The sequence below is a fragment of the Cydia amplana genome, chromosome 19 (assembly GCF_948474715.1).
Source record: "Cydia amplana chromosome 19, ilCydAmpl1.1, whole genome shotgun sequence".
Lineage (NCBI taxonomy): Eukaryota > Metazoa > Arthropoda > Insecta > Lepidoptera > Tortricidae > Cydia > Cydia amplana.
In genome coordinates this window covers 12,112,234-12,138,421 of record NC_086087.1, presented here as the reverse complement: position 1 = coordinate 12,138,421, position 26,188 = coordinate 12,112,234, and the positions used below count along the sequence as shown (strand labels likewise).

The 26,188-nt window shown below is 39.3% G+C and overlaps 1 protein-coding gene across 1 annotated transcript; it reads right to left on the bottom strand.

Moving 5' to 3' along the window:
- Positions 1-4,412: 4,412 nt before the first annotated feature.
- On the bottom strand, positions 4,413-21,718 carry LOC134656837 (aldo-keto reductase AKR2E4-like). Its single transcript, XM_063512363.1, has 6 exons — positions 21,613-21,718; positions 20,386-20,559; positions 19,850-19,966; positions 7,707-7,874; positions 5,880-6,083; positions 4,413-4,627 (listed from the first exon to the last, which is right to left on the bottom strand). The coding sequence occupies exons 1-6, from the start codon at positions 21,685-21,687 to the stop codon at positions 4,448-4,450; spliced, it is 918 nt and encodes a 305-aa protein (XP_063368433.1). The 5' UTR covers positions 21,688-21,718; the 3' UTR covers positions 4,413-4,447.
- Positions 21,719-26,188: the final 4,470 nt, after the last annotated feature.

The window sequence follows — 26,188 nt, the reverse complement described above, 5'->3', positions numbered from 1 at the left end:
TGCTGTGTTTGCTGGACTATTTAGTGATTGTCTCGTGAGAGCGATATTTAAATAAAATATTTTAGCTCTTTTATTTAGCAGTAGAGGGGATTGAATTAGCAAATAAGGCTTGAAAGTTTTTAGAGCGCAAGGTAGCGTAGTAATATAAGGCTAGTCAAAAAGTCCCACTTTGCCGCTTGCCATATAAGGACACTTCACTATTCGTATAAAAATACGAGTATTAGGTTGCCAATGCCTGTCAATTAGAAAATTATTGTCATTGAAGCGCACTCATGCTATCAATTATGACTCTTTAACTGCACTGATGATTCTCATGAACTAACATACCTACAAATATAAATGGAAGCAAACAAATAATCTAGCTTAAATCTCACGATCCCGCTGCCAAAAAACCAAAGAGAATAGAGCGATAGAATTCATAGAATAGAGAGAAGTTTTGTATGTAAATCTTCTATTCGCTCTTATTTATTTAATTGCTTAGCAATTTCTATCAACGGGAACTATGAACAGACATATCTAGTTTCATGTAACTGGCGAAGCGCCTCGTGGAGGCGACATGTGACAGGAGCAGGCGTGTCTCACTCCGCGATTTCATCGCTTTGCTACAGGTAGCTAAAAGTACATACCTCCGTTCGGCCCCAATTTTGGGGAAAGCCATAAGCCGCGGGTGGCGCTGTCGCCATCTAGCGGCCATATCTGTGCTGATCGTAACAGACGCGTTTTGTTAGAGAGTGAGTCTTCTGTACTTAGTACTATTATTTATTCTGTGACAGGAGCTAGGGCTCTTGCCTCGCGCAACGCGTTGGCATTGCCGTCCAGCGCGGCAATGCCGTCAGCCTTTTACGCACCTTACCACAAGGCACCGAGTTGGAGCCAGTTTTTTATTTATTTTTCTAGTTTTTTAGTTTTAATCTTTCCCCTTTTTTAGTTTTATGTAATTTTGTGTTATATTTTAATTTAAATAAAGCACGCATTGTAAGTTACGTATGTCGTTTTAAAATGAGAGCGTAACTTCGATTGAACGAGAGCGTAACTCGTAAATGATTACTATTTTCTAAATAGGAGGAGTTGGCGCGGACAAAGTCGCGGGCAGGCGTTGTTCATTCATAATTCTCTATTAACTAATACCCATGGTCATGACAATGATATGAACCATTACAGCTAACTACTATACACTGGAGCGATGGTATATTGTGTTCTGCTCATAATTGGCCATTAAGCGTGTGATGATCGTAATTGAGATTTAAAAGGGTTCATTTTCGTAATAGCAGACGTTATGTTACATGCTAGGCAGCCTAGTCAAGGTGACAATCGCATGGGCTTCGCCATCGAATCGCTTTGTTTCTCTATCACTCTTCCATAATGCTTCCATATTATAGTGTGACAGTGACAGTTGCGTTTCGTTCGCTATGGACAGTGAACGTTTCCGTACGACATTCAGGATTAAAATAGTAGTTTATGCAACAGTGATATAATAAGGGTTCTTAAAATTCAAGGGTCGAAGTTACAAAACGAGACGTAGTCGAGTTTTGTAAAAAAAGACCCGAGAATTTTAAGAACCAATTATGAGCTGTTGCATACATTACTTTTTCTATGACAGCTGCAGCAAAAAAAAAAAAAAAAAAGAGTTATTATTAAAAAAAAACAGTTATTATTAAAAAAAAGAGTTATTATTTAAAAAAAAATGAGTTATTATTTAAAAAAAAAGAGTTATTATTGTAAATGAAAACATACCTCTTTCAATCAAGATGATCGGAACTTGTATCTTTAAAAAAAATAAAGCAGTTGTATTATACTCATAAGATGACTGCTAGCAGTCATCTTATGAGCCTATAGACAAATCATTCAAATGACATTGCTTTAGATATCACTGTCAGTCATTTAATTGACACATTTAAGTGCTGGAGTAGAAAAAAAAACTTATTAGTAACGGCACCAATCGAGCGACATTTAAAATAAAATATGGAGTATTTTTGATATTTCACCGATACCTAAAGGGCGTTACTTGGGGGCACGGTAGTGCCCTCGCCAAGTCGAGTCTCTTACATGCCAGGTTACATGAGTTTGTTTTTTATTAACTTCAGATGCTAAGTAGGTGTATTAACTACGAATTTAGTCATCATCATACAGTTTCAAAAGCTTTCCCACAAACTTTAGAGTACGACTAACAAGATTTTTTTAATATAGGTATGAGATAGGTATTTAAGTAAAAAAAATTCTTTGTGTTTAAATTCCTTTTTTTTACTAGAAAATTATAAAAATAACATACATATAGTGTTACAATAAGATAAATAATGGCACCATAAGTAAAATTAAACATAAACAGTTATATACAATATGTGTAGTTATACATATTTGCAAAGCACTTGCGGTGATAAAAGTTTTATTATTATTTATATATTTATTTATCAAGCAACATGGCTCATACAAGCTGTGAAACATAAAAAAAGTACAATTACTAAAATTTAATTGACTAGGTATAGATCTACCTGTATGAGTACCTACTACCTACATAAAGCTGGTCAAGCAAATATTGTCAGTAAAAAAAGACGCGAAATTCAAATTTTCTATGGGACGATATCCCTTCGCGCCTACATTTTTCAAATTTGCCGCCTTTTTCTACTGACAAGATCTTCTTGACCAGCTATATATAATTGACAAATTCTAGTGTACGGACAAGTGGTGGCATTTTGAACAGAGCGGGAAATGGAGTCGCCTAGGTGCATTTTATGATTAAATGAATAACGATTAAATGATTTTTCGAAAACATATTTATTACATTTTTTTATTCTTATTCAAGTAGTGCCAAAGTTTATTTATTTATTTATTCAAGTATCTGCTGCGATATTTACCTAATTGCAAATGGCGACTGGGATATAGGATTCAAAATCTTCCTCATCGTGCTGACTTAAATTGGTGTCCATGTTGTAAAATGAATGAATTATGGCAACTTGCAACAACAAATATAGCAAGTTGACTAAATTGACAACATCAAAATATTTTGTCGTATCTACAGTTTATAAAGTTTTTGGCCAGTAATTAATTAAGGTTGTTGAATATGGTTAAAAAGTACATTGATTGAATGTGAGAGAGCAAGAGAAATAGATTTTATAAGTAAAGTAAATATCATATAAAATTTAAATTTATTCATTCAATGATAAAAAGTTAGTAGATAATAACGACTCCATTTCCCGTTCTGTTTAAAATGCCACCACTTGTCCGTACACTACAAATTACTAATTTGTGATGTTTCTTAAACATTCTATGCTAAATTGTATAGTTAAAACTAACTAAATTCTTTGCAATAGTGTTCTTAGAGAACAATCTACAACTACATTCTACATATGTACACTGCATAGTTCCGTCCTGGCCACGACATTGCGCGACTGGCTCCGGCTAAGGCGACAACCATAGGTTGGAGCGAGACACAGCGATCGTTCCTTTCGTTCCCACCTATGGTTTTCGCCTGATTTGTTAGATGTATTTTCCGATATATTTTTTTTCTTGTATAATAAATTCCGATCGTCTTTTTTCCCTGTATAAAAATTTCCGCACGCCTTTTTTCCCTATAGATATATTTCCTGGTATATTTTTTTTCTTGTATATATAAATCTGAACGCCTTCTTTCCGTATAGACATATTTTCCGATAGATTTATTTTCTTATACACAAATATCTGAACGCCTTCTTTCCCTGTATTTTTGTTGTTTAACGAAAAATTTCATGGTCATTCATTTTACTAGGGGCAAAACTTCTTATTTGCTTGGACCCTGTTTGCGGGACATGAGCGGTGTACATCAAAATGATGATGATTCCGTTTCTGGTTCCGATAAACTAAATTTAAAACATCTGGTTCCGCTTTCGGTTCCGATAAAACCACATCCGTTACATCCCTACTTTAAATATATGAGATATTTAAATTCCTTTGTTTACTATAAAAATATAAACATAGGTAACATAGACACATAAAGATGGCATCGTGTGTAAAATTATACGTAAATAGTTCTATATAAGTATACAATTACAATATTTGCAAAGCACTTGCGGTCATAAAATATTTTAAGTAGGTCCACGTACCGCACGTAGTTCTTTCTAATGCTCGCAACTATTTTACCAGTCACCTGAGATAAAAGTAGTTATAGTAAAAGGGTCTCTATTGTTTCCCAAATAGTTTTAAGTCATAATACTCATAATGTATTGTTTGCTCGCATTTTCGTTAGTCATCATTGATTTGGTTCAGAAACGCGTCACTTTTCAGGATTGCCATAAAACAAACCTAACATAACCCTAGTAACCTGATGAAAATCCTGAAAAGTTAACGGTTTCAGTTTTATGACTAATGATAATATGACAAACAATACATTATGACTTAAAACTTTATGGGAAACAAAGGGACCCCATCACCCCATGGTAAAACTATAGTAGATTTGAACTGTAGTTACTATAAATTAGAAAGGGTAATTCTTGAGCTTAGCGAATCCCGTGGCAGGCACGCATCGGTGGTTGATATTGTAAGAGTCGACCACATCCATGTCGGCGGGGCTCAACTCAAAGTCGAAGATGTCCAGGTTTTCGGCTAGGCGAGACTGCGTGAAAGATTTCGGGATCACCGGGATGCTGCGTTGGATCTAGAAATAATATAAGATGCTATACTCCGGGAAGTAGTGTCACCCAATGTATGGGAGGTGCAAATTTTAGTATCGGATGAATTCACTTGGCACAGAATATACGTAAAACTAGGTTTACTAATGAATGGGCCAAAAACGTTTCCCAAAATATCACATCCCAAACTATGTTGCGGTGTACGCTACTGGGACTACTACTACTAAGTATAAGGCCTGAGTGGACGCTCGAGTTGGTCGTGCAGCGGGGCGGGGCGTGCGGAATGTAAGCGTATAGGAGCGGCCTTAGTGCACGCTGCTCAAATTACTCCTGATCCCGACGCCACTCTGCACGCCCAGCCGAACGCTCCGCTTCGAGCGTCCACTCAGGCCTTACACTAAGTCAACTCACCAGATATCTGAGCACGACCTGTGCCCTGGTCCTCCCATGTTGCTCGGCGACCCGTCCAAGCGCCGCGTCCGTCTTTATGACACCCTTGTCCGCAAACTCTGGCCGAGCCTCCGACAGCAGTCCTAGCGCGGTGTACGCTACTGGGACTACTAAATACTACTAAGTCAACTCACCAGATACCTAAGCACGACCTGCGCCCTGGTCTTCCCATGTTGCTCGGCGACCCGTCCAAGCGCCGCGTCCGTCTTTATGACACCCTTGTCCGCAAACTCTGGCCGAGCTTCTGACAGCAGTCCCAGCGCGGTGTACGCTACTGGGACTACTAAATACTACTAAGTCAACTCACCAGATATCTGAGCACGACCTGTGCCCTGGTCCTCCCATGTTGCTCGGCGACCCGTCCAAGCGCCGCATCTGTCTTTATGACACCCTTGTCCGCAAACTCTGGCCGAGCTTCTGACAGCAGTCCCAGCGCGGTGTACGCTACTGGGACTACTAAATACTACTAAGTCAACTCACCAGATATCTGAGCACGACCTGTGCCCTGGTCCTCCCATGTTGCTCGGCGACCCGTCCAAGCGCCGCATCTGTCTTTATGACACCCTTGTCCGCAAACTCTGGCCGAGCCTCCGACAGCAGTCCCAGCGCGGTGTACGCTACTGGGACTACTACATACTACTACTACTAAGTCAACTCACCAGATACCTAAGCACGACCTGCGCCCTGGTCTTCCCATGTTGCTCGGCGACCCGTCCAAGCGCCGCGTCCGTCTTTATGACACCCTTGTCCGCAAACTCTGGCCGAGCCTCCGACATCAGTTCCAGCGCGGTGTACGCAACTGGGACTACTACTACTAAGTCAACTCACCAGATACCTAAGCACGACCTGCGCCCTGGTCTTCCCATGTTGCTCGGCGACCCGTCCAAGCGCCGCATCCGTCTTTATGACACCCTTGTCCGCAAACTCTGGCCGAGCCTCCGACAGCAGTCCCAGCGCGGTGTACGCAACTGGGACTACGCCGTTGGCTTTGCAGAAGTTGACCAGCTCGTGATTAGTCAGCGTCGGGTTTACCTGAAATGTAGTTTATAGGGTTACATTTTAGATCTTAAACTCGATCTGTTGTGTTATGAAGTGTTAAATTTTAAACATTGATATTCCCATGACCCTCTAACTTGCGCTATGCTAACACACCACCATTGCACTCCAACCACATTTTTTTAACTTATTTACCATTTTGTCGCCCCCCTTGCCATCCGGCGCCTTCGGCCGCTCCACTCGCTCTACCCTAGATCCGGCCCTGAGTCTCCAAGCTACCTCTAACCTGTCTGACGTTAGGTTACCTCTATCTGGTTAACCAGCGGCTTGATCTGCGCAACCCGTATCACTCGCTGCAGCTGGTCGGCGTTGAAGTTAGACACGCCGATGCCGCTAGGCTAACACACACCACTCCAAGCTACCTCTAACCTGTCTGACGTTAGGTTACCTCTATCTGGTTAACCAGCGGCTTGATCTGCGCAACCCGTATCACTCGCTGCAGCTGGTCGGCGTTGAAGTTAGACACGCCGATGGCGCTAGGCTAACACACACCACTCCAAGCTACCTCTAACCTGTCTGACGTTAGGTTACCTCTATCTGGTTAACCAGCGGCTTGATCTGCGCAACCCGTATCACTCGCTGCAGCTGGTCGGCGTTGAAGTTAGACACGCCGATGCCGCTAGGCTAACACACACCACTCCAAGCTACCTCTAACCTGTCTGACGTTAGGTTACCTCTATCTGGTTAACCAGCGGCTTGATCTGCGCAACCCGTATCACTCGCTGCAGCTGGTCGGCGTTGAAGTTAGACACGCCGATGGCGCTAGGCTAACACACACCACTCCAAGCTACCTCTAACCTGTCTGACGTTAGGTTACCTCTATCTGGTTAACCAGCGGCTTGATCTGCGCAACCCGTATCACTCGCTGCAGCTGGTCGGCGTTGAAGTTAGACACGCCGATGCCGCTAGGCTAACACACACCACTCCAAGCTACCTCTAACCTGTCTGACGTTAGGTTACCTCTATCTGGTTAACCAGCGGCTTGATCTGCGCAACCCGTATCACTCGCTGCAGCTGGTCGGCGTTGAAGTTAGACACGCCGATGCCGCTAGGCTAACACACACCACTCCAAGCTACCTCTAACCTGTCTGACGTTAGGTTACCTCTATCTGGTTAACCAGCGGCTTGCTCTGCGCAACCCGTATCAGTCGCTGCAGCTGGTCGGCGTTGAAGTTAGACACGCCGATGCCGATGCCGCTAGGCTAACACACACCACTCCAAGCTACCTCTAACCTGTCTGACGTTAGGTTACCTCTATCTGGTTAACCAGCGGCTTGCTCTGCGCAACCCGTATCACTCGCTGCAGCTGGTCGGCGTTGAAGTTAGACACGCCGATGGCGCTAGGCTAACACACACCACTCCAAGCTACCTCTAACCTGTCTGACGTTAGGCACAGAATAAATAATAGTACTAGGTACAGAAGACTCACTCTCTAACATAACGCGTCTGTTACGAACAGCACAGATATGGCCGCTAGGTGGCGACAGCGCCACGCGCGGCTTATGGCTTTCCCCAAAATTGGGGTCGAACGGATGTACTTTTAGCTACTTGTAGCAAAGCGACGAAATCGCGGAGTGAGCCACGCCTGCGCTAGGTTACCTCAATCTGGTTAACCAGCGGCTTGGTCTGCGCAACCCGTATCAGTCGCTGCAGCTGGTCGGCGTTGAAGTTAGACACGCCGATGCCGCGCGCTAACCCCCGACGCGCGGCTTCTTCCATCCCGCGCCAGGTTTCCAGGTAGTCGATGCCCATGTCTTCTCCAGAAGCCTGGAGATACAATATCACTACATGGTATAAAACAAAGTCGCTTCCCGCTGTCTGTCTGTATGTTTGCTTAGATCTTTAAAACTACGCAACGGATTTTGATGCGGTTTTTTTTAAATAGTGATTCAAGAGGAAGGTTTATGTATAATTTGTTAACCCGTGCGAAGCCGGGGGGGGGGGGGGGCTAGTTTTAATATATAGCTAAAATTTACTAGCTTCTGTTTGCGTAGAAAAAAAATTACGGACGCACGTAGAACTGCGTACATTGACCTGTCTGTTCCTATCTCTATCGCACGCGCGCAATTGTATTGCTGGCCTGCCCATGATGCCGGCGGTAAATGACACTGTACGAGCAGTAATATAATCATGCGCGTGCAATTGCAATACAGAAAGGAACAGGCGGGTCACTGTACGGAATTCTTCGTGTTTAGCATCCTTACTTTACAACTAAGTATTTGTATTTATTTATTTATTTTATTTATTTATTTATTTATGTTAAGGAGAACCAACAGCTACAAACTTTAAATAGATAGTAAGATTAAAAACAGGAAGCCAATTACAGGAACTCACAGGTAGTTACAAAGTATTAAATTTAAAACTAATGCTAGCACCTACGCACACACACATGCGTACAAAAAGAGAAGGAAAAAAAGAGAAAAAAAACATAATTGAAAATGGCAATAGAAGCCTTACAATAGATCCTAAGTTTAATAAGTTTAATACCTACTTAGTACATTAGCGCCTGGAATGTCAGAGGTCTCAAAATTCGAGCGATGAAAACAAAATAAAGTAAAATTATCATAACGGTATACAGTTAAATAATACATAATTATGTAATGTCGCTATCAAGGCGCCAATACACTTAGTTGAATAAATTAATTTTAATGCATTTTGCTCGCCTAATTAGAAAAAAAAAACAAAAAGTATACATGAATTAAATACATTGGTAGGAAGGTCGCTCACATAAAACACCGCTCAACCAAACTATGCCTTACATTGGGAACTTTACAATTGAATATATCGATATCAAGTTCCTTCGACAGCTCATTGAGCCTTCGACTCGCACGAACTAGGAAGCTATTCTGTCTATACTTGGAGGATGCAGTCTTAACAGATAATGGGGGATAGTACCTTTTAGAACGATAGGGAGTATTGAAAGAAAGTTTACCAAGTAGCTCGGAACAGTCAATTACGCCACTGGTGATGTTCAGGAGAAAAGTAATGTCAGATATATCACGTCTTTTTCGCAAAGGGACTAGATGGTGTTTCTTACAAATACTTAAATAATTGGATGAACTATAGGGATATTTCAGTTTATAGCATAAATATTTTATAAACTTTTTCTGAACACGTTCAATTCGGTCAATGTAAGTATTATAGCAAGGGTTCCAGACCTGTGACGCGTACTCCAGTTTACTCCTGACATATGCGCAATATAGCACTTTAAGGGTTTTAGCTTGGGTGAAGTATACAGAATTTCGCATTATAAAACCTAGCGCTTTTAGTGCTCCACTAATAATATTATCTATATGCTTGTCAAATATAAGTTTAGAATCGTGAATAACACCCAAGTCCTTCATATACGTTATTTTCTCGAGCGGGTAGCCCTTTATTATATATGATGTGGGAGTTACATTGCGTTGACGGGAAAATGTTAACGAAAAGCACTTGGAGGGATTAAGCTCTAACTTATTTATTCCACAGTACTCATCAAGACGTTCTAGATCGGATTGCAATAACATTGAGTCATAATTGGATTTTATATTTTTAATGATTTTCATGTCATCCGCAAAACAAAGAAGTTTAGAGTGCAAAAAACACTTGCCTATATCGTTAACAAAAATGTTGAATAATAACGGACCGAGCAGGGACCCTTGAGGGACGCCGCTTGGGACTGACACCCATCCAGATATATAGTTATTGACTACGACAGCCTGAGACCTATTATTGATATACGAGGAGAACCACCTCAGTAAATCCCCATGTATTCCCATGTCATATAACTTGGATATCAGTAACCTATGATCAATCCTATCGAAACACTTGCTGTAGTCAGTATATATGACGTCTACCTGAAGGCCACCATCCAATGCTTCAGTGACATAATCATTCAGTAAAACAAGATTGGATACAGTTGACCTTCGTTGCAAAAAACCGTGCTGATAATCATTAAAAGAATGTTTAAAAGTATCGTATACTTGTTTAAATACAATTTTTTCAAGTACTTTAGAAATTATACACAATTTCGATATCGGTCTATAATTAGTTATTTCCGTTTTCGGACCCTTTTTATGCACGGGGGTGATAAAAGCCGACTTCCATATTGAGGGTATTGAGCACTCGGCGAATGAACGCTGAAAGAGTAAAACAATGGGACACACCAAGCTCTTAGCACAGTTAATTAGGAACTGGGCAGGTAGCTCATCAGGTCCCGCTGACTTTGAGGGATCTAATTTCAGTAATATATTAGTGACAACGTCAGGATTAATTTCAATGCTATTTAAGCTAGCCTCTGAGTCATACCTAGTAGGATAGGGTGAGTCGATATTTACGCTTGAGGCTGCGAAGGTGGTAGAAAAATAATCTGAGAAAGCATTACAAATATCTAAACCTGAATTAAATATTCTGTTACCATAGTTAAGGCTGCTGGGTAAACCCTGAGAGGATGCACGAGACTTCACAAACGACCAAAATTGTTTTGGGTTAGTGGTAATATTTTTTTCCATCTGGTGCATATACGAAGTAAAACATGTATCTTCTAATTTGCGTACTTTTTCTCTAAGAAAGTTATATGAAACTAAATCTGATAAATTCTTGTATATTTTATATTTCTTCAAATATTTGTATTTTTCCTTGATTGCTTTTTTCAATGAGAGGGAATACCATACCGGATAATTATCCTTTTTAATTGTTTTACTGGGTATAAATTTATTCCTAAGTTTTTTAAAAGTTACGTAAAAGAAATCCAAAGCTTGATCTAAAGTACGGTCAGAAAACTCATTCTCCCAATTAACAGTCGCTAGCTCATTATTAATAGACGTGTAGTCACCTTTGTTGTAAAAATATTTAACCCGAGGGGCTGTATGAAGCGGGACGACAGTGGTAAGCTTAATTCGAATAGTTAAGGGCTCATGATATGGGTCGATAGGAACTAGGGGTGCAGCACAACCGCTAACGCGTAAAAAATCATTAGATAATACTAAGTCCAGTAATTTACCGAACCGGTTTAAAATACCGTTATATTGATTCAGATTTAGAGTATGAATTTCGTCAATTAAGCTACATTCGTCGTTACTAGCATAGGAAGATGGAACCATCACCGAGTCACGGCTAATCCACCTGATACCGCTCATATTAAAATCGCCTATTATTACAAATTTATCATCTGGACGATTTAGAATTAACTCACTTAATTTAATTAAGAAATTAGTTAGTTGTTGTGAGAATGAGTTACCATTATTTTGATTACACAAATACAGTACGCACAAATGTACTTTTACTAACCTATTGAAGTTGTCCTTGAGCGACAGCGTAACCCACAAGTCCTCAGCAGACGACTGGAACGTCGGCTGCGGGGTCACAGGTAGTTCGCGACGGGTGGCGATGAGCACACCGCCCCCGCGGCTTTGACCGGCCAGGGCGAGATCCCGGTCCCGCCGCCAGACGACGAACCGGTCGTCGAACAATTCGGAGTCCAACACACCGTCCACTAGCCACGTCTCCGTTAAAACGATGATATCAAAAGAAGCCGTACTATTAAGATTGCGGTAAAATGTTAAAGTTTTAGACCGCAACCCCCTAACGTTCTGATAATAAATGCAAGGGTGGTTATCCATTTATTTGCTGAATATGGGTTTATAAGGTGTACAATAGGGTATTTGACTGTATTTAAAATAAATTATTTTACACCCTGTATGAAATAAAGCACCAGAAGATTAATAGAGAAACGAATACAGCAGTTATTTTTAAACACATTTTCTATTTTAAAACCCGTATAAAATTACAAAGAGTAGGTTATTTGATTATGACGTCACATGCTAGTGTTTCATATATTTTCCATAGTAGCAAAATCGATTTGACAGTTCGAAAAAAACTAATTTGACTAGTACCTAGTCAAATACCCTATAACATACATACATATTTTAGTTCAACCATACCCTGCTTAGTGTAGCATGCAAAATTTCGTTTACAGTACATATGGGGCTACTTTTCCGCACTAGTGCGTAAAATAGCACTTTTCGTGCGTATGTCGAAACTTTAAAGTGCCATATGTACTGTAAAACGTTGTTCGATACACGTGCGAATAGGTAATTCGCAACTCGTGTCGATTTAAAACACTCCCTTCGGTCGTGTTTTAATTTATCGCCACTCGTTTCGAATTTCCTCTTTTTCGCACTTGTATCGAAATAGTTATTTTAGTTAGACCGAAGGGAGTGCTTAAATAGACACGAGTTGCGAATTACCTATTCGCACGTGTATCGAACAACGTTTTACAGTACATATGGCCCTTTAAACTTTTGACATCGCACGAAAAGTGCTATTTTACGCATTAGTGCGTGAAAATAGGGCCATTGTACTGTAAAAATCCGAGGTAAAAATATTAAAATAACATTACAGATTAATTATTAACATGACACATACAATAATATAGCATAGTATGTTATGTTATTGTATGTGTGTTATTTATAGTTGAGTTGATGACCGAGTTGACATGCGGTTTTCATTTCTAACTTTAGGATGATTTAGAAAAAAATGTATTAGGGTAATTAGGTTATTATACAAAACAGTTCAATGACAATATTAAGAATAATGATATAATAAACACTAGGTATAATTAAACATGATGACAGGGAATTTATTTAAGCAAATGATAAAAATAGCCTGAATACCTACCTACGTTAGATTACATTATAAGTACCTACATTTCATTAATATTAGTATTAGGTATCCGCTGTCGCTTGAGCGAATGAAATAATATAATAATTACATTGATACTAGCAATTGCCCGCGACTTCGTTTGAGCACGTTTGAGGGAATAAAAACTATTCTATAACTTAAACTATCTCCAAACCCAATGGGGTTGGCAACTGTCAAAGGTTTGCATAGATGGCGCCATCATAGCTTGCCCCTATTTCTATGAGCATCCCGGGCATTAAAAAAAAAACAAAAATTTGACACAATTCTAGGGATTGACAGGGCAAGCTATGATGGCGCCATCTGCTAAATACATCGACCGGCCAACCCCATAGCGTCTTAAGTCGGTTTAGCGGTTACTAAATAAAGCTAGTCACAGACGGAGCCATAATATATCGGCCGGTATCGGCAGATACCTAACGACAGATATCTGCGAGTATCGCTAAGCACCACACACGCAACGATACCAAAATATATATCGCTCTCTGTTTAGCACCTAACTGCCTCTCTATCGCTCGAATAGAGGCAGATACTTAACGAAATTTCAATTTTTGATTTGGCGAGTGGCCCACAGGTCCGTGGTATTATTTTGTTTTTTTTTTTTTCAGCGCTATTGGGAACTGGCCAATATATTGATCGATACCAACGCACGACTATTAACCTTTTCGATGCCGTGTCAAACACAAAAGCTGTCACGCTGACGCCGCGTCACCGAAGTGTCTAAACTAAAACTGAACTTTATGTATATGCACGTAGGTCTATGTTGCTCTGTGGTCTGTGAGCGATTAATCGGTCTTTGGCGTTGAACCTATGGTGCGGATATATCGGTCATTGGCGTCCAAAAGGTTAACGTGTGGCCGTTCGAGAGTGAGCAAAGTCGCATTTTGATCATTTTGTCTCACTCAGTGAGCAAAATGCGATTTTGCTCACTGTTTTTAAGTAGCAAAGTACCCTTGTTCGAGCTGCTGAGGTAAAAAGTTATGTACCTAACTATCTACATATGTACTCGACTGTACCTACTGATAGTAAATGAATAATTACTTTATAAGTATCGTGTAACAAATGTAACAATACTTTTTGTACGTAATATATGTCTAATGTCAAAATAAAAATAGGACAAAGGTATGAAAGGTACATAGTTATTCATAGACCAGATAAAAATAAATCTAATATTAAAAACTAAGGTTAAAAATAAACTAAGTACTTATAATAGCTATTTTATTATTTATTAATAATTGTATCCGCTATCGCTTGGATGAATGAAATAATTTTACAATTATATTGATATTTACGTGATATGAGAACTTAATAGTAGTTTATTAGTTCGCATACATTGACAAATTGTGGTTAGGTTAGCGTTTGCATAAAAAAATACTTATTGCAAAAATAAGCACGTTTTGATAATATTTTGAGTAACTAAGGCTAAAAATCGAAATGTGTAGGATCGCTTTTTTTGTTATAATGGTTACCATGAGCGTTAATTATGTTTGGGTAAATACTTACCAAATAAATAATTTAAAAATAAGCCTATATTACACACATATATATATATAAGCCTAGGTCTGCCCCCAGCAGTGGATAGGCTGAACTATAATTAATATTCTTGTTGGATTTCACGGGCCTATAATCCCGGTCTTTTGATAGTCTTGCGTGGGGATATAGACGTATATCCCCTTGGAGAGATTTTATGTCATATAGAACGCCTGCTGGAACCCATTCACAGGCGCAACAATAGACACCAATGAACCGGTTTCTGCAGGCATTGGGACTATTGTAGAAAAAGTGAACAGTATACCGGTCTATGGATTGAAGTTTGGGTGGGCAATGAGACTGGGTTATTGCCAAGACGTCCGGACACCTGCCATAACAATGTTTTCACAAGTTAATTATTATTTTAGATTTTTTTTTTTAGAATTTGCAAGTAATTTTTGAACGCGCTGAAGTGGGCTACTTCAATGAAAGATACATCACCGGCGTGAAAGTAAACGTGAGAAGATATGTCCGCCGCGGGAACTACTACTTAAACGTCGTGGGGACTAATCAACAAACTTGGGGAAATAATGTATCGGTAAATATTGTTTGTTACTTACCAATAATCACTACACAGTATATAAAACTAAGTCGCTTCCCGCTGTTTGTCCCTATGTATGCTTAGATCATTAAAACTACGTAACGGAATTTGATGCGGTTTTTTTAATAGATAGAGTGATTCAAGAGGAAGGTTTATGTATATACTATTTTAATATTAATATAGGCCGGTAGCTTGAACATGTCATGCTCGCGTAAAAGTCTTTGCTTACGGTGGCGTCGTTGATAGGGTCGCTACTTTCCCGAATGAAGGTTGAGGGAGGCGATGGCTGAGATACGCGTGCTGTTTGTGGAGACGGGTCTGTTTAAGCTAACACGAATATATTTAGTAACTTTATTTTTGAATTTAATTGCAGTGAGACGCCTCATTCGGTTCTCGTATGTTTCTTTTCTGTTAATGAATGTGTTAATTATACAGGATTCTGACTCTTGAAGACCCTATATACATCTCTAAGGATAATTTGATAAACTATGTTATCTTATAGTTCTGACACTTAGAGACATTTACATCTCTAAATAAGTTTAGATTTTATTTTTTTCCATGTATCTGTTTTTTTTTAAATACCTAATATTATTATAGTTTTTTTAATGTAATTCGACATTAAGAGACCTTATGCATCTCTAAGTAATTGTAATACGTTAGTTTGATTTGCTAGTTGCATTTAGTTGTATTTTATAATTGTTGATGTATTATTATAATTTTTTTACTTGTATGTAAATTCAATGTTGACGTGTAACGCTACGTCTTACGTAGGCGAACAACGCGCGAACGCGGCGCGGCCGCCGCGCCGCTTCGCGTCTAAATCGCTCACGTACAAGTAGGACATACCTAATACCTATACGTATCAACGGTTTGTTTCATCCTCGCCGCGCCGCGCCGCCGCCGCGCCGCCGCCGCACCGCGCCGCGCCGCGCCGCGTTCGCGCGTTGTTCGCCTACGTAAGCCGTAGCGTAAAAGTGCCATTGTGGCCTATTTGCTGAATAAATGTTGAAGTTGATGGTCTGATCTGGGTGCCCGCAGTTACAGGCATATAAAAAAAAAACAATTTAATGCGTGTTATGCCGTTCTGATTAGTAATAAATTAAATGTTGATTGAATAGACTAGCGACCCGCCCCAGCTTCTCACGGGTAGTTCAACGAATTTACACAAATCCTTTACAAATTATACACCAAAATCTTCCTCGACAATCACTCTATTAATAGGTGAAAACCGCATGAAAATCCGTACAGTAGTTTTTAAGTTTATCGCGTACATACAGACAGACAGACGCGGCAGGGGACTTTGTTTTATAATATGTATTGATGGTTTTGCCGTGGCGCCAGGGACGCGGCGCTTCGTTTCTTAGTCTGGCGGCCAAAATCAAGCGCGTAGCCAGCCAGTGAACTAGGGGGTGGCGAGTTCATAGGCCTGGGGGGGCAGAGGCCACAGAGGGGCGTGCATTGTATGTAAAATTTGAGCTCAATGGGGGGGGGGGGGCAGCTGCCTACGCCCATGGCCTAAATAGGGATGATGACACATGTTGAATTTTATAACAAAATCTAGTAAAATAGATAGCAAACGAGCAATTTATCACAATAATGTGGATATTAAAATAAAATATTGAATAATTACAAAATTATAAGACCTGAAAGTTTCAAAATTTAAGTTTTTTTTTAACTTCCAAAAACGATAAAGTAAGGGTACCATTCGATTACTTACATTTCATCCAAAAAAATATTGTATAGCAACTATATACATAAACGCAATATTTCACCGACAAAAACGCAATTTTCTTGTTTTGTCCATACTACAAGGTGGGCGATGACGTCACGGCCTCTGGCCGTTTTGTATAGGGCGTTTCGCGAGTGAAGTGCGACTGTCGGCCTTTGACTACAATTTCTGACTTTTGTGTTACTTTAATGCAATGGGTCCCATATAGACATTTGATCCTAAAAACAAACCCGATCGATTGATACCATAAAAAAAAATTGTCATGTAGCCCATTAATAAGAGGTTTACGATTTTTCAACAGTGTAGAAATTGTTATTATTTGATTGTTCCATTCCAGTTTAGTTTCGTGTTTTACGAATACCTACACAACGAGTACAAGCGCAGTTTCGTCGAGTTCACGTTCAAAATGTGCGATATCATGAACAAGGAGCAATACATCGGCAGAGCGCTTCTCGCCGCGGGGCTGGAGTGCCCTGCACCAGCTGTAAGTTGCTCCAGAAAATCTGTGATGTAAGAGCCCATCAACGTGCTCACGTAACGTTAAAATAACTATTCTACTACAACAACTTTAATAAGCAAGCTAGAGTGTCAAGAAGGTGTCAAGTTTTCATTTGTCAACTACATATTTCTCTAAGGGGGTCATTAACAAATTTCGGAGTCTTCTTTATCCATTAACCTTTTGGACGCCAATTACCGATATATACGCACCGCAGGTCCAACGCCAAAGACGGATTAATCGGTCATAGACCACAGAGCAACATAGACCTATAGGTGCATATTATGCATAAAGTTCAATTTCAGTTTTGACACTTCGGTGACGTGGCGTCTAAGTGACAGCTTTTGTGTTTGACACGGCCAGGCGTGTCTCACTCCGCGATTTCGTCGCTTTGCTACAGGTAGCTAAAAGTACATCCGTTCGGCCCCACTTTTGGGGAAAGCCATAAGCCGTAACAGACGCATTTTGTTAGAGAGTGAGTCTTCTGTACTTAGTACTATTATTTATTCTGTGACACGGCGTCGAAAAGGTTAAATTTAGACATAGATATTTAAATAAGGGGGCCGCTATGTTCTGTATTTTGTATTAAGCTTCAAAGTCTGCGATATTTTGAACAATATGTTCATAAATATTTGTGGAAAAAATATATCATCCATGTAGGACTTAGGAGCCAATCACCCTTCCAACAGTTCCAACTGAGCTATCAAAGTAAACATCTAGAGTTAGTAATAAATAAATATTATAGGACATTCTTACACAGATTGACTAAGTACCATTTTACTCAGACAACGATATAATTATATAATATACTTACAAATACATAAATACATAGAAAACACCCAAGACTCGAGAACAAATATCCCTCATTAGATGAGATGAGAGATGTGCACAGGCTCATCATACAAATAAATGCCCTTACCGGGATTCGAACCCAGGACCGCGGCTTCACAGGCAGCGTCCCTACCCACTAGGCCACCTGTCGTCAGTAATGTATCATTTTTACGTTTTTCAGCGCTTTTGGGCCCTGTACAACATATCCATACCAGCGCATGACTACCCCAACGTGTGGCCTTTCGAAAAATGCAGGCTGGACGTCAAGGCCGAAACACTTCCTAAGAAGGAGCACCTCCTCGATTTGCGTGTCTACTTACTTATGAAGCAGGGCAAGGGGATATGAGCAATTAGGTATATAACTAATATAGATAGGTTATACTCATATATAAGGAGCACACAAATACTTTCCTATTTCATTATCCACGAATGAATAAATTATTTGATTTGATTTGATTTGATTTTGATTTTTTGATTTGAATCCTTTTTGTTAATAAGTTTTCGCATAGGTACATGTATATCATTCGTCTTTGTTAGGTACACTCGTTGTTGAACATAAGCATAAGAATAGAATAGAATAGAAAAACGTTTATTGCAAAAACCATCTACATACAGCACCACACATGGCATGTTGCCGCTATAACAACAAATACTAAAAACAGAATAAAATAAAGATTTAAGTGAGGCTCCCATACAACAAACGTGATTTTTGACCGAAGTTAAGCAACGTCGGGCGGGGTCAGTACTTGGATGGGTGACCGTTTTTTGCTTGTTTTGCTCTATTTTTTGTTGATGTTGCGGAACCCTCCGTGCGCGAGTCCGACTCGCACTTGGCCGGTTTTTTAGCATTAGAAAAGACTACGCGATCTTGACGTGTCTTTAAATTGAATAACGCTTTTTAAAAATCAGTAACTTATGAAAGCAAAAGAATGAAAATAATCGTATATGATTCATTCATGATTCATGACTTATTTTTCAAAAGTGTTTCTCAATAAAAAGACACGTCAAGATTGTTTACCTTTTTTCTAATGCTAAAAAACGAACTATAGGCGCGAGCGCGACTACATAGCAAACGCATAAGTAATATGTACAATTTCAGCTCTACAATTTTGGAATGCCTAGTTATAACTTATAGGTAATATTCGTTTATGTTGCACATCTTTTGTTTGCCATATATTAGGGAGAGAGCGAAATTAAAATTCACGGAGTCATCAGTTTTATATGTGATTTGTTATTCTTGCATTATTTGCAAAATACACTGTAGGTACCTGAATAGTTTAAAAACCTTTTCTTACTGTGTTTTTGCAAATAAATAGGTATATCTGATTGATTTAGTGACAAAAACGACACTAAAAAAATAATAATTAAGTGATAATTTTATTTTTCAAACATAATTTATTACCTACCTACATTTTTTTTACCTAATCTACGAATATTTTTTCTTGAGTAAATTGGAAGATATAGTACGTAACTACGTATACCATAAACCATAACACTTTCAGCATAGATATCTAGTCGAAATCCAAACATACATTTTTAGACATAGGCACCTATGCATGATACTCGTACGTTATACGTACAGATTCCTATTATTTTAATAAAATATCGAATCTATAGTACCTACCAGTGGCGGCGTGTCCATAATAGCCGATTCCCACCGGCTTGCCTGTTTTTGGACGTTTGAGCAGAGTTGTAAAGGAAATATGTAAGCCAAATTAACCCCCGCTTGCCTATGGATATGTTTGACGCGCCTCCACTGGTACCTACACATTTGATATTTGATATTTATTGAAATCAAATTTTACAGCATTACAGCTAACACCAATGCACTGTAAAATTAAGTAGTAAAATTAAGTAAGTAATAATAAAGCGATTAATAAACTAAATAACATAATAAATTTGTTCGAGAAACATAACTCAGCATGTAGTTTACTTACATTAACAGAGACAGGCCAATGCACAAGATATAGGTCCACATAGTCCAGTTTCAGCTTTGCTAAGGACTTCTCCAGTGCCGGGATAACATCAGCCTCGGCATGGCAGTCATTCCACAACTGTAAAGCAAAGCAGTTAATTAACTAATATCTGGGACACCGAGCTTTGCTCGGAAAACATACGAACACTCAAAATTGCGCGTTTTCCCAGATATATGACCTAGCTAGGTTTATTTTTCGCCTCGGAAAACCCCCATATAGTAAATATCATCGAAGCAGATTTCATTAGAGCCGTTTCCGAGATCCCCGAAATACATATACAAGAATTGCTCAAATAAAGGTTTTAGATATAGAAGGAAAACAGAATGTCATACTGAAAATAAAATAATAGAGATAGAATCATACATCTAGTGTTGCTTATAAATGCAACCCTTAATAGGTATGAATAAAAAGCTAAGAAGCCAATTTTTTTAAATATACCCGTGCAAATCATACCTTCGCTTCCACAACCCCAGAAAAAGACTCCGACTGTTACTAACCTTGGTAGTAACAAACAGGTCTTGCCGAGTAACCAGTCCCTTGCTGATGGCATTCGCTATTCCCTGCCCAACCTCCTCCTCGTTGTGGTAGCTGGAGGCCGTGTCGATGTGTCGGTACCCTGCCTCGATAGCCCACTCCACTGCTAGCCGGTACTGGCCTGGCTCTGCTTTACGCTGAAATCAATAAACACTATAATATAATAAGTAGGTCATATACTAAAACCCTCCAACAAAAGAAACTAAAATCCGTCAAAAGGACAGAGTACAGTGGAGAAGGTTGGAGGAGGCCTATGCCAAAAGGCACACTGAACTGCGGGACATATTGTAGTAAAAAGAAAAAAGATAATAATATCAACTTAAGAACCATTGTACCCAAGGACCGGAAATAAAAGGCTACCTATATAGATATAGATAGATAAATAGATACTAAAGCAGTGTTTTTCAAACTTTTCATGACGCGACCCTCTTATTATGAACAAAATGTTTTGCTTATGTATTGTTTCAAGGTGACCTCCCAGGGAGTCGCAACCCACAATTTGAAAAGCACTGTACTAAAGAAAAAGAGACTAAGCCCCCCAGTGGCAGAGGCCGAATTTGAACTGGCATCTACATGGCATGCCATGGACCACTAGGCCACCCCATCATGACGGTCAGAGTATAGCAAAAGGGGCCCGATTTTAGGACTGAGGAACTAGAGCGATCTGAAGTTGCGAGTTCGGACCTTACCTACGTTTTTTGTTGATAGTAATTTCCGTGACAGGCTTCTATTCTGGGTTTTTTGGTGATAGGTAGTCATTCCTATTCTGGGTAGTTATGCCCTTCGGGCAGGATGACATACTAACCTAACCCAAATTAAACCTGTGGCTCCTTAGTAATCCCATGGCCGAACTCGCAGCTTCAGATCACTCTAGTTCCTAAACGGTCAAGTTTATAAAATAACTTCAATCAATAAAAGATGCTTATTTTAATGTTTTCTTTAAAGTTAAAAAAAAAAAACTAACAAAAATGCAAAAAAAAGTCCTAAAATCGGACCCCTTTTGCTATACCCCAACCGGGATTTTTGCACAAGGAAAATTATAAGAATATCTTATACATGCTGTTAATACAAGGAAACCAGTCTCTTAATTAAATCGTAGAAACAGTAGAACAATCTACATGCAGGTTACTGTATAAGAAATAATATTTAAATAAAAATTACAAGTTTTAAACAATTCAAACTGAACTTACCGCGTAAGTGCCAAGTCCGACAATCGGCATCGTCTGTCCATTTCCTAATTGAATTTTCGGCACTTCCACAACCATGGTGTAAATCGGCTGACTCAATTAACACAAAATCGATTTATCATTAACAAGGTTAAAACGTGATACAGATAAGTTTTTATTGCTTGCAATATATAAAATAAATTTATGATTTTAGCTTCGTATAAAAAAAAACACAGAATGGATACTTGCTACATTTGCGACTTGAAACTCTTGAAAGTGGTTTAACTAATTTTGTCGAAGAAATTAATGCAAAGCAAAGTTTGTTGTGGAAACAGGAAAACTGAGGAAAACTTTGAAATTTCCATTTCTTTTTTCGGTATCATATGTCAAATTTTATATTTGAGACAAAGACAAAACCGCGGAGTAATGTCGTTGCAAAACATTCACTACTGGGCTATAACCGCGAAAATCGAAGTTCGCAAATTGCAGCATCTTTCTCTGTCACTCTTACTGCGCCTTTATTGGAGTAAAAGAGAAAGATCTCCGCAATTTGCGGTAGCCCCTCTGGACTAGAAAATGTCAATTATCATGGCCTACCGCGAACCACGTTCGACGTGTTACCTCCCTGTCACACTTACGTACGAATTTACAAATGCGACAGAGAGGCAACAGATCGAACGTGGTTCGCGGTAGGCGCTGTGTGAGATGTCAAAATTGTCATGCAAATGCAAAATTGTTATCGATTCACTTTGTTTCGTCAACTTTCGTCTTCGTACTTATTCAGAATCTTGGCAAACATAAACAAAACCCTCAGAGAACCTCAACTTGGTGTTATAAGAATCCTCGCTATTGTATAATCCTCGGAAGACCGTATTTAAAGTACCTATTTCGGACTGTAAATCAGTTTTGAATGTTATCGATCGCCATAGTCCTCCGGTACCTATATACAAAAACCTAGTACTGTCATCTCCGTACTGCATTCATAAGGAAGGAAATCCCCAGTATGTCACTAGACACAGTACTCGTTAAAAAGGAGCCTGGGTGGGACGGGGACCAGGCTCGACTGAACCCGAACAAGAAGGTGAAGAACGAGACACAGACACAACTAGAAAGTAAGGAACAAGGTGCGTATTGTGGTACTTACTTATTAGTTATTATCAATACTTGTTTAACTAGCACGTAGAGGCCCATTTAGCACTTAAAAGAAATATAAGGGGTGCACCGAGCGGATGGTGCTCTTGCCAGGGTGTAAGGACTATTGAGAGTTGATGGAATCTAAAATGAACTAGGTTGCTGGGTGAATTAACTTAATTATTATTAGAAGGATGGAGGAAGGAAGGATTATTCAAAGGACTCAAGTGTTAACCAACACTAGGCTACCACCTTATTTTTATTGTAGTGTTCTTGCACTATAAGAAGAGAAGCGCTGGTGGCCTAGCGGTAAGAGCGTGCGGCTTTCAATCCGGAGGTCGCGGGATCAAACCCTGGCTCGTACCAATGAGTTTTTCGGATCTTATGTAGAAATATTTGATATTTACCAGTTGCTTTTCGGTGAAGGAAATCATCGTGAGGACCCGGACTAATCCCAATAAGGTCTAATAGTTTCCCCTCTGGGTTGGAAGGTCAGATGGCAGTCGCTTTCGTAAAAACTAGTGCCTACGTCAAATCATGGGATTAGTTGTCAAGCAGACCCCGGCTCCCATGAGTGTGGCAAAATGCCGGGATAACGCGAGGAAGAAGAAAGTGTTATTGCACTATAACTTAAGGGGCCCACTGATTACCAGTCCGCTGCATGATATCGGCCTGTCAGTTGTTCGGAACTGTCAACTTTTTGTTCTAACTGACAGGCCAATATCGTCCGGCAGGCTGTTAATCAGTGGGCCTCTTTAGTTTTCTAGTAATGCCATTCTTATCAATGATTTAAACTTACAGTTATTTCAATTACATCTTCCTGTTCTTTACAGTGAAATATGAGATAGAAGAAGTATTTGTAAAGCAGGAGTCTGTTTGGGAAAACACAAAGGTTTTTCACTATGACCACCAACCACCAACCAACCAACCACCAACTATCAACCACCAACCAGTCTCAAAGGTGTGCGAGGTTGCGGTGAAGACAGAGCTGGTGTGTGAAGAACAGCATTCTGAAGAAGAAGGACTTCCCCGTGGTGAGTAATAAGACTAATAAGGCAAAAGACTGGTTTTTTGTCATAATGATTGTAAAACGGCAAGTGCTTGCTTGTAATGGGCAAACTTCACATATTGCATATTTCACAAACACAAATCACTAGTATTTTAATCGTCAACTTCAGAACACTTGATTTCAAAACCAAATTTAATTGGTGTTTTCTTCATAGCTGTTCAAATCTGTGTCCGTGTCCAATAAGTTATCAACTTATCATACAGTACTATAGTTCGTTTTTTTTAGCATTAGAAATAAGGTAAACAATCTTGACGTGTCTTTTTATTGAAAAACACGTTTTAAAAATAAATAATGGCAAATATGTAACAATTATGAATCTAATACGATCATTTATATTCTTCTGCTTTCATAAGTAATAGTTACTGATTTTTAAAAAGCGTTTTTCAATTAAAAGACATGTCAAGATCGCTTTCCTTCTTTATACTAATATTTTATGAAAGATATTCTCATAAACAATATCCTCACCTTCATTTCCAGGTTCAAACGTTTTTAGAATCCGTCACGCGCGACGCTCACTGCCTCTATCGGCATTTCGTTCTAAATATGCATGATAATAATAGTTGTTATCATCAAAGGATACTAAAGAAATACTTAATACACCTAAATACGTAACAAGTAACTACCATCATCACCATGACAATCATGACTTAATTTAAGTTTTACCTTTTACCTACCTACTCCTAGTTCCTAAAATCTCTGTACAGATAGACTTATGAAATCAATTTTTATTAGACGCATTTTGGTTTCAGCAGTCGCACTGGAGAGGGAAAAAACAAGTGTCACCAAGCAGTTTATCGACCCATCCTCATCTACTACAGGTCATGAGGAACCCAAGAAGTTGCCACAAATAAAAAATGCACCACAACCAAAAAAACCTTATTCCTGCAATATATGTCATAGAGAATTTACACTATTAGGTACTTTGAGGACACATCAACGAACACATACTGGAGAGAAACCGTACGCCTGCATGGTATGCAAAAAGCAGTTTACACAAATGACTTCCATGAAACGACATGAACTCATCCATAGCGGAGACAAGCCACACATTTGTGAAATATGCAACAGGCAGTTCACGCAAAAGAGCCATTTTAATCGTCATAAACGTATCCATACTGGGGAAAAACCATATTCTTGTGGTATTTGTCATAAAAGATTTACAGAATCTGGCACTTTGAATAAACATAAATTAACTCACACCGGAGAGAAGCCGCATTCATGTAAAATATGTAATAAGATATTCACGCAATTGGCAAATTTAAAGATGCATGAAAAAACACATACAGATAGTAAAGATTATTCGTGCGAGATATGTCATAGAAAGTTTAGGGTGATAAATCATTTACGGGTCCATATGGTAATCCATACAGGAAAAAAAGAATACTCATGTGATATCTGTGAAAAGAAATTTGCTAGGCCGACAAATTTAAAGGAACATCAAAAACTTCACACTAAGGTAGATCTGTACAAATGTGATATATGTGGTAAAAACTATTCGCACATGGGCACGTTGAATAGACATAAAAAAATTCACCAAGGTGAGAAACCATTCTCGTGCGATATATGTAGCAGGCGGTACACTGAAAAAACTACATTATTGAAACATAAGTTAAATACCCACCTCTAGCCAGGTGGTATGCATTAAAAATAACGGCGGAGTGTCTCAATAATTCTTTACCCAATAATTTTACAGATAAATTTTTGATCACGTGTAAATCAGTTGAAATAAATTCATATTTATTAAAATTAAATTTGTTTTATTTAAATGTAAATTGTAATCATTCTAATACTTTCTCTTTTCACTAACCTGTGGCACAGAATAAATAATAGGTAACGGTTAGTACAGAAATGACACTTCCTACAAAGTACAAACCCGACATTTGACGGCGATTCAAGGACGAATCATGTTGTCCTTTTCTAATGTATGGCACTATCCCTTTCGGTTCGGCTATTTAGGGTTGTCTAGTTTGCACGCTGCCAGCTTCACGCAACGCCACAGACTACAAAAGTAGACTATCTTAAGATTCTTAAGTCATTCAATTATCTGTTGTGTCGCAAAGGAACGTCCAGTTGTGCCAACCCTAATAATTGCTCGTTGCAACGCTGAGCCGAACGGAGCCGAGAGCGCCCCAAAGGTCCAGTGTCACCCCTACTGCCTACTGCCTAGAGTAGAAATGATCAAGGCCTTAGCCCCCATTCGCACGGCAGCTTTTTCAACGCGCGTTAAAAAGCTTTTGAATGACAAATGGATACATGTGTATTTATTCACACGACAGCGGTGGCGCTTTTTATCAAGCGTTGTTGGATTTTCGACTTTAAGCCTTGGTCGTTAAATCGAATTTAGAGTGCGGACAGATTCAAGCGCTTTTTTAACGCGCGTTGAAAAAGCTGCCGTGCGAA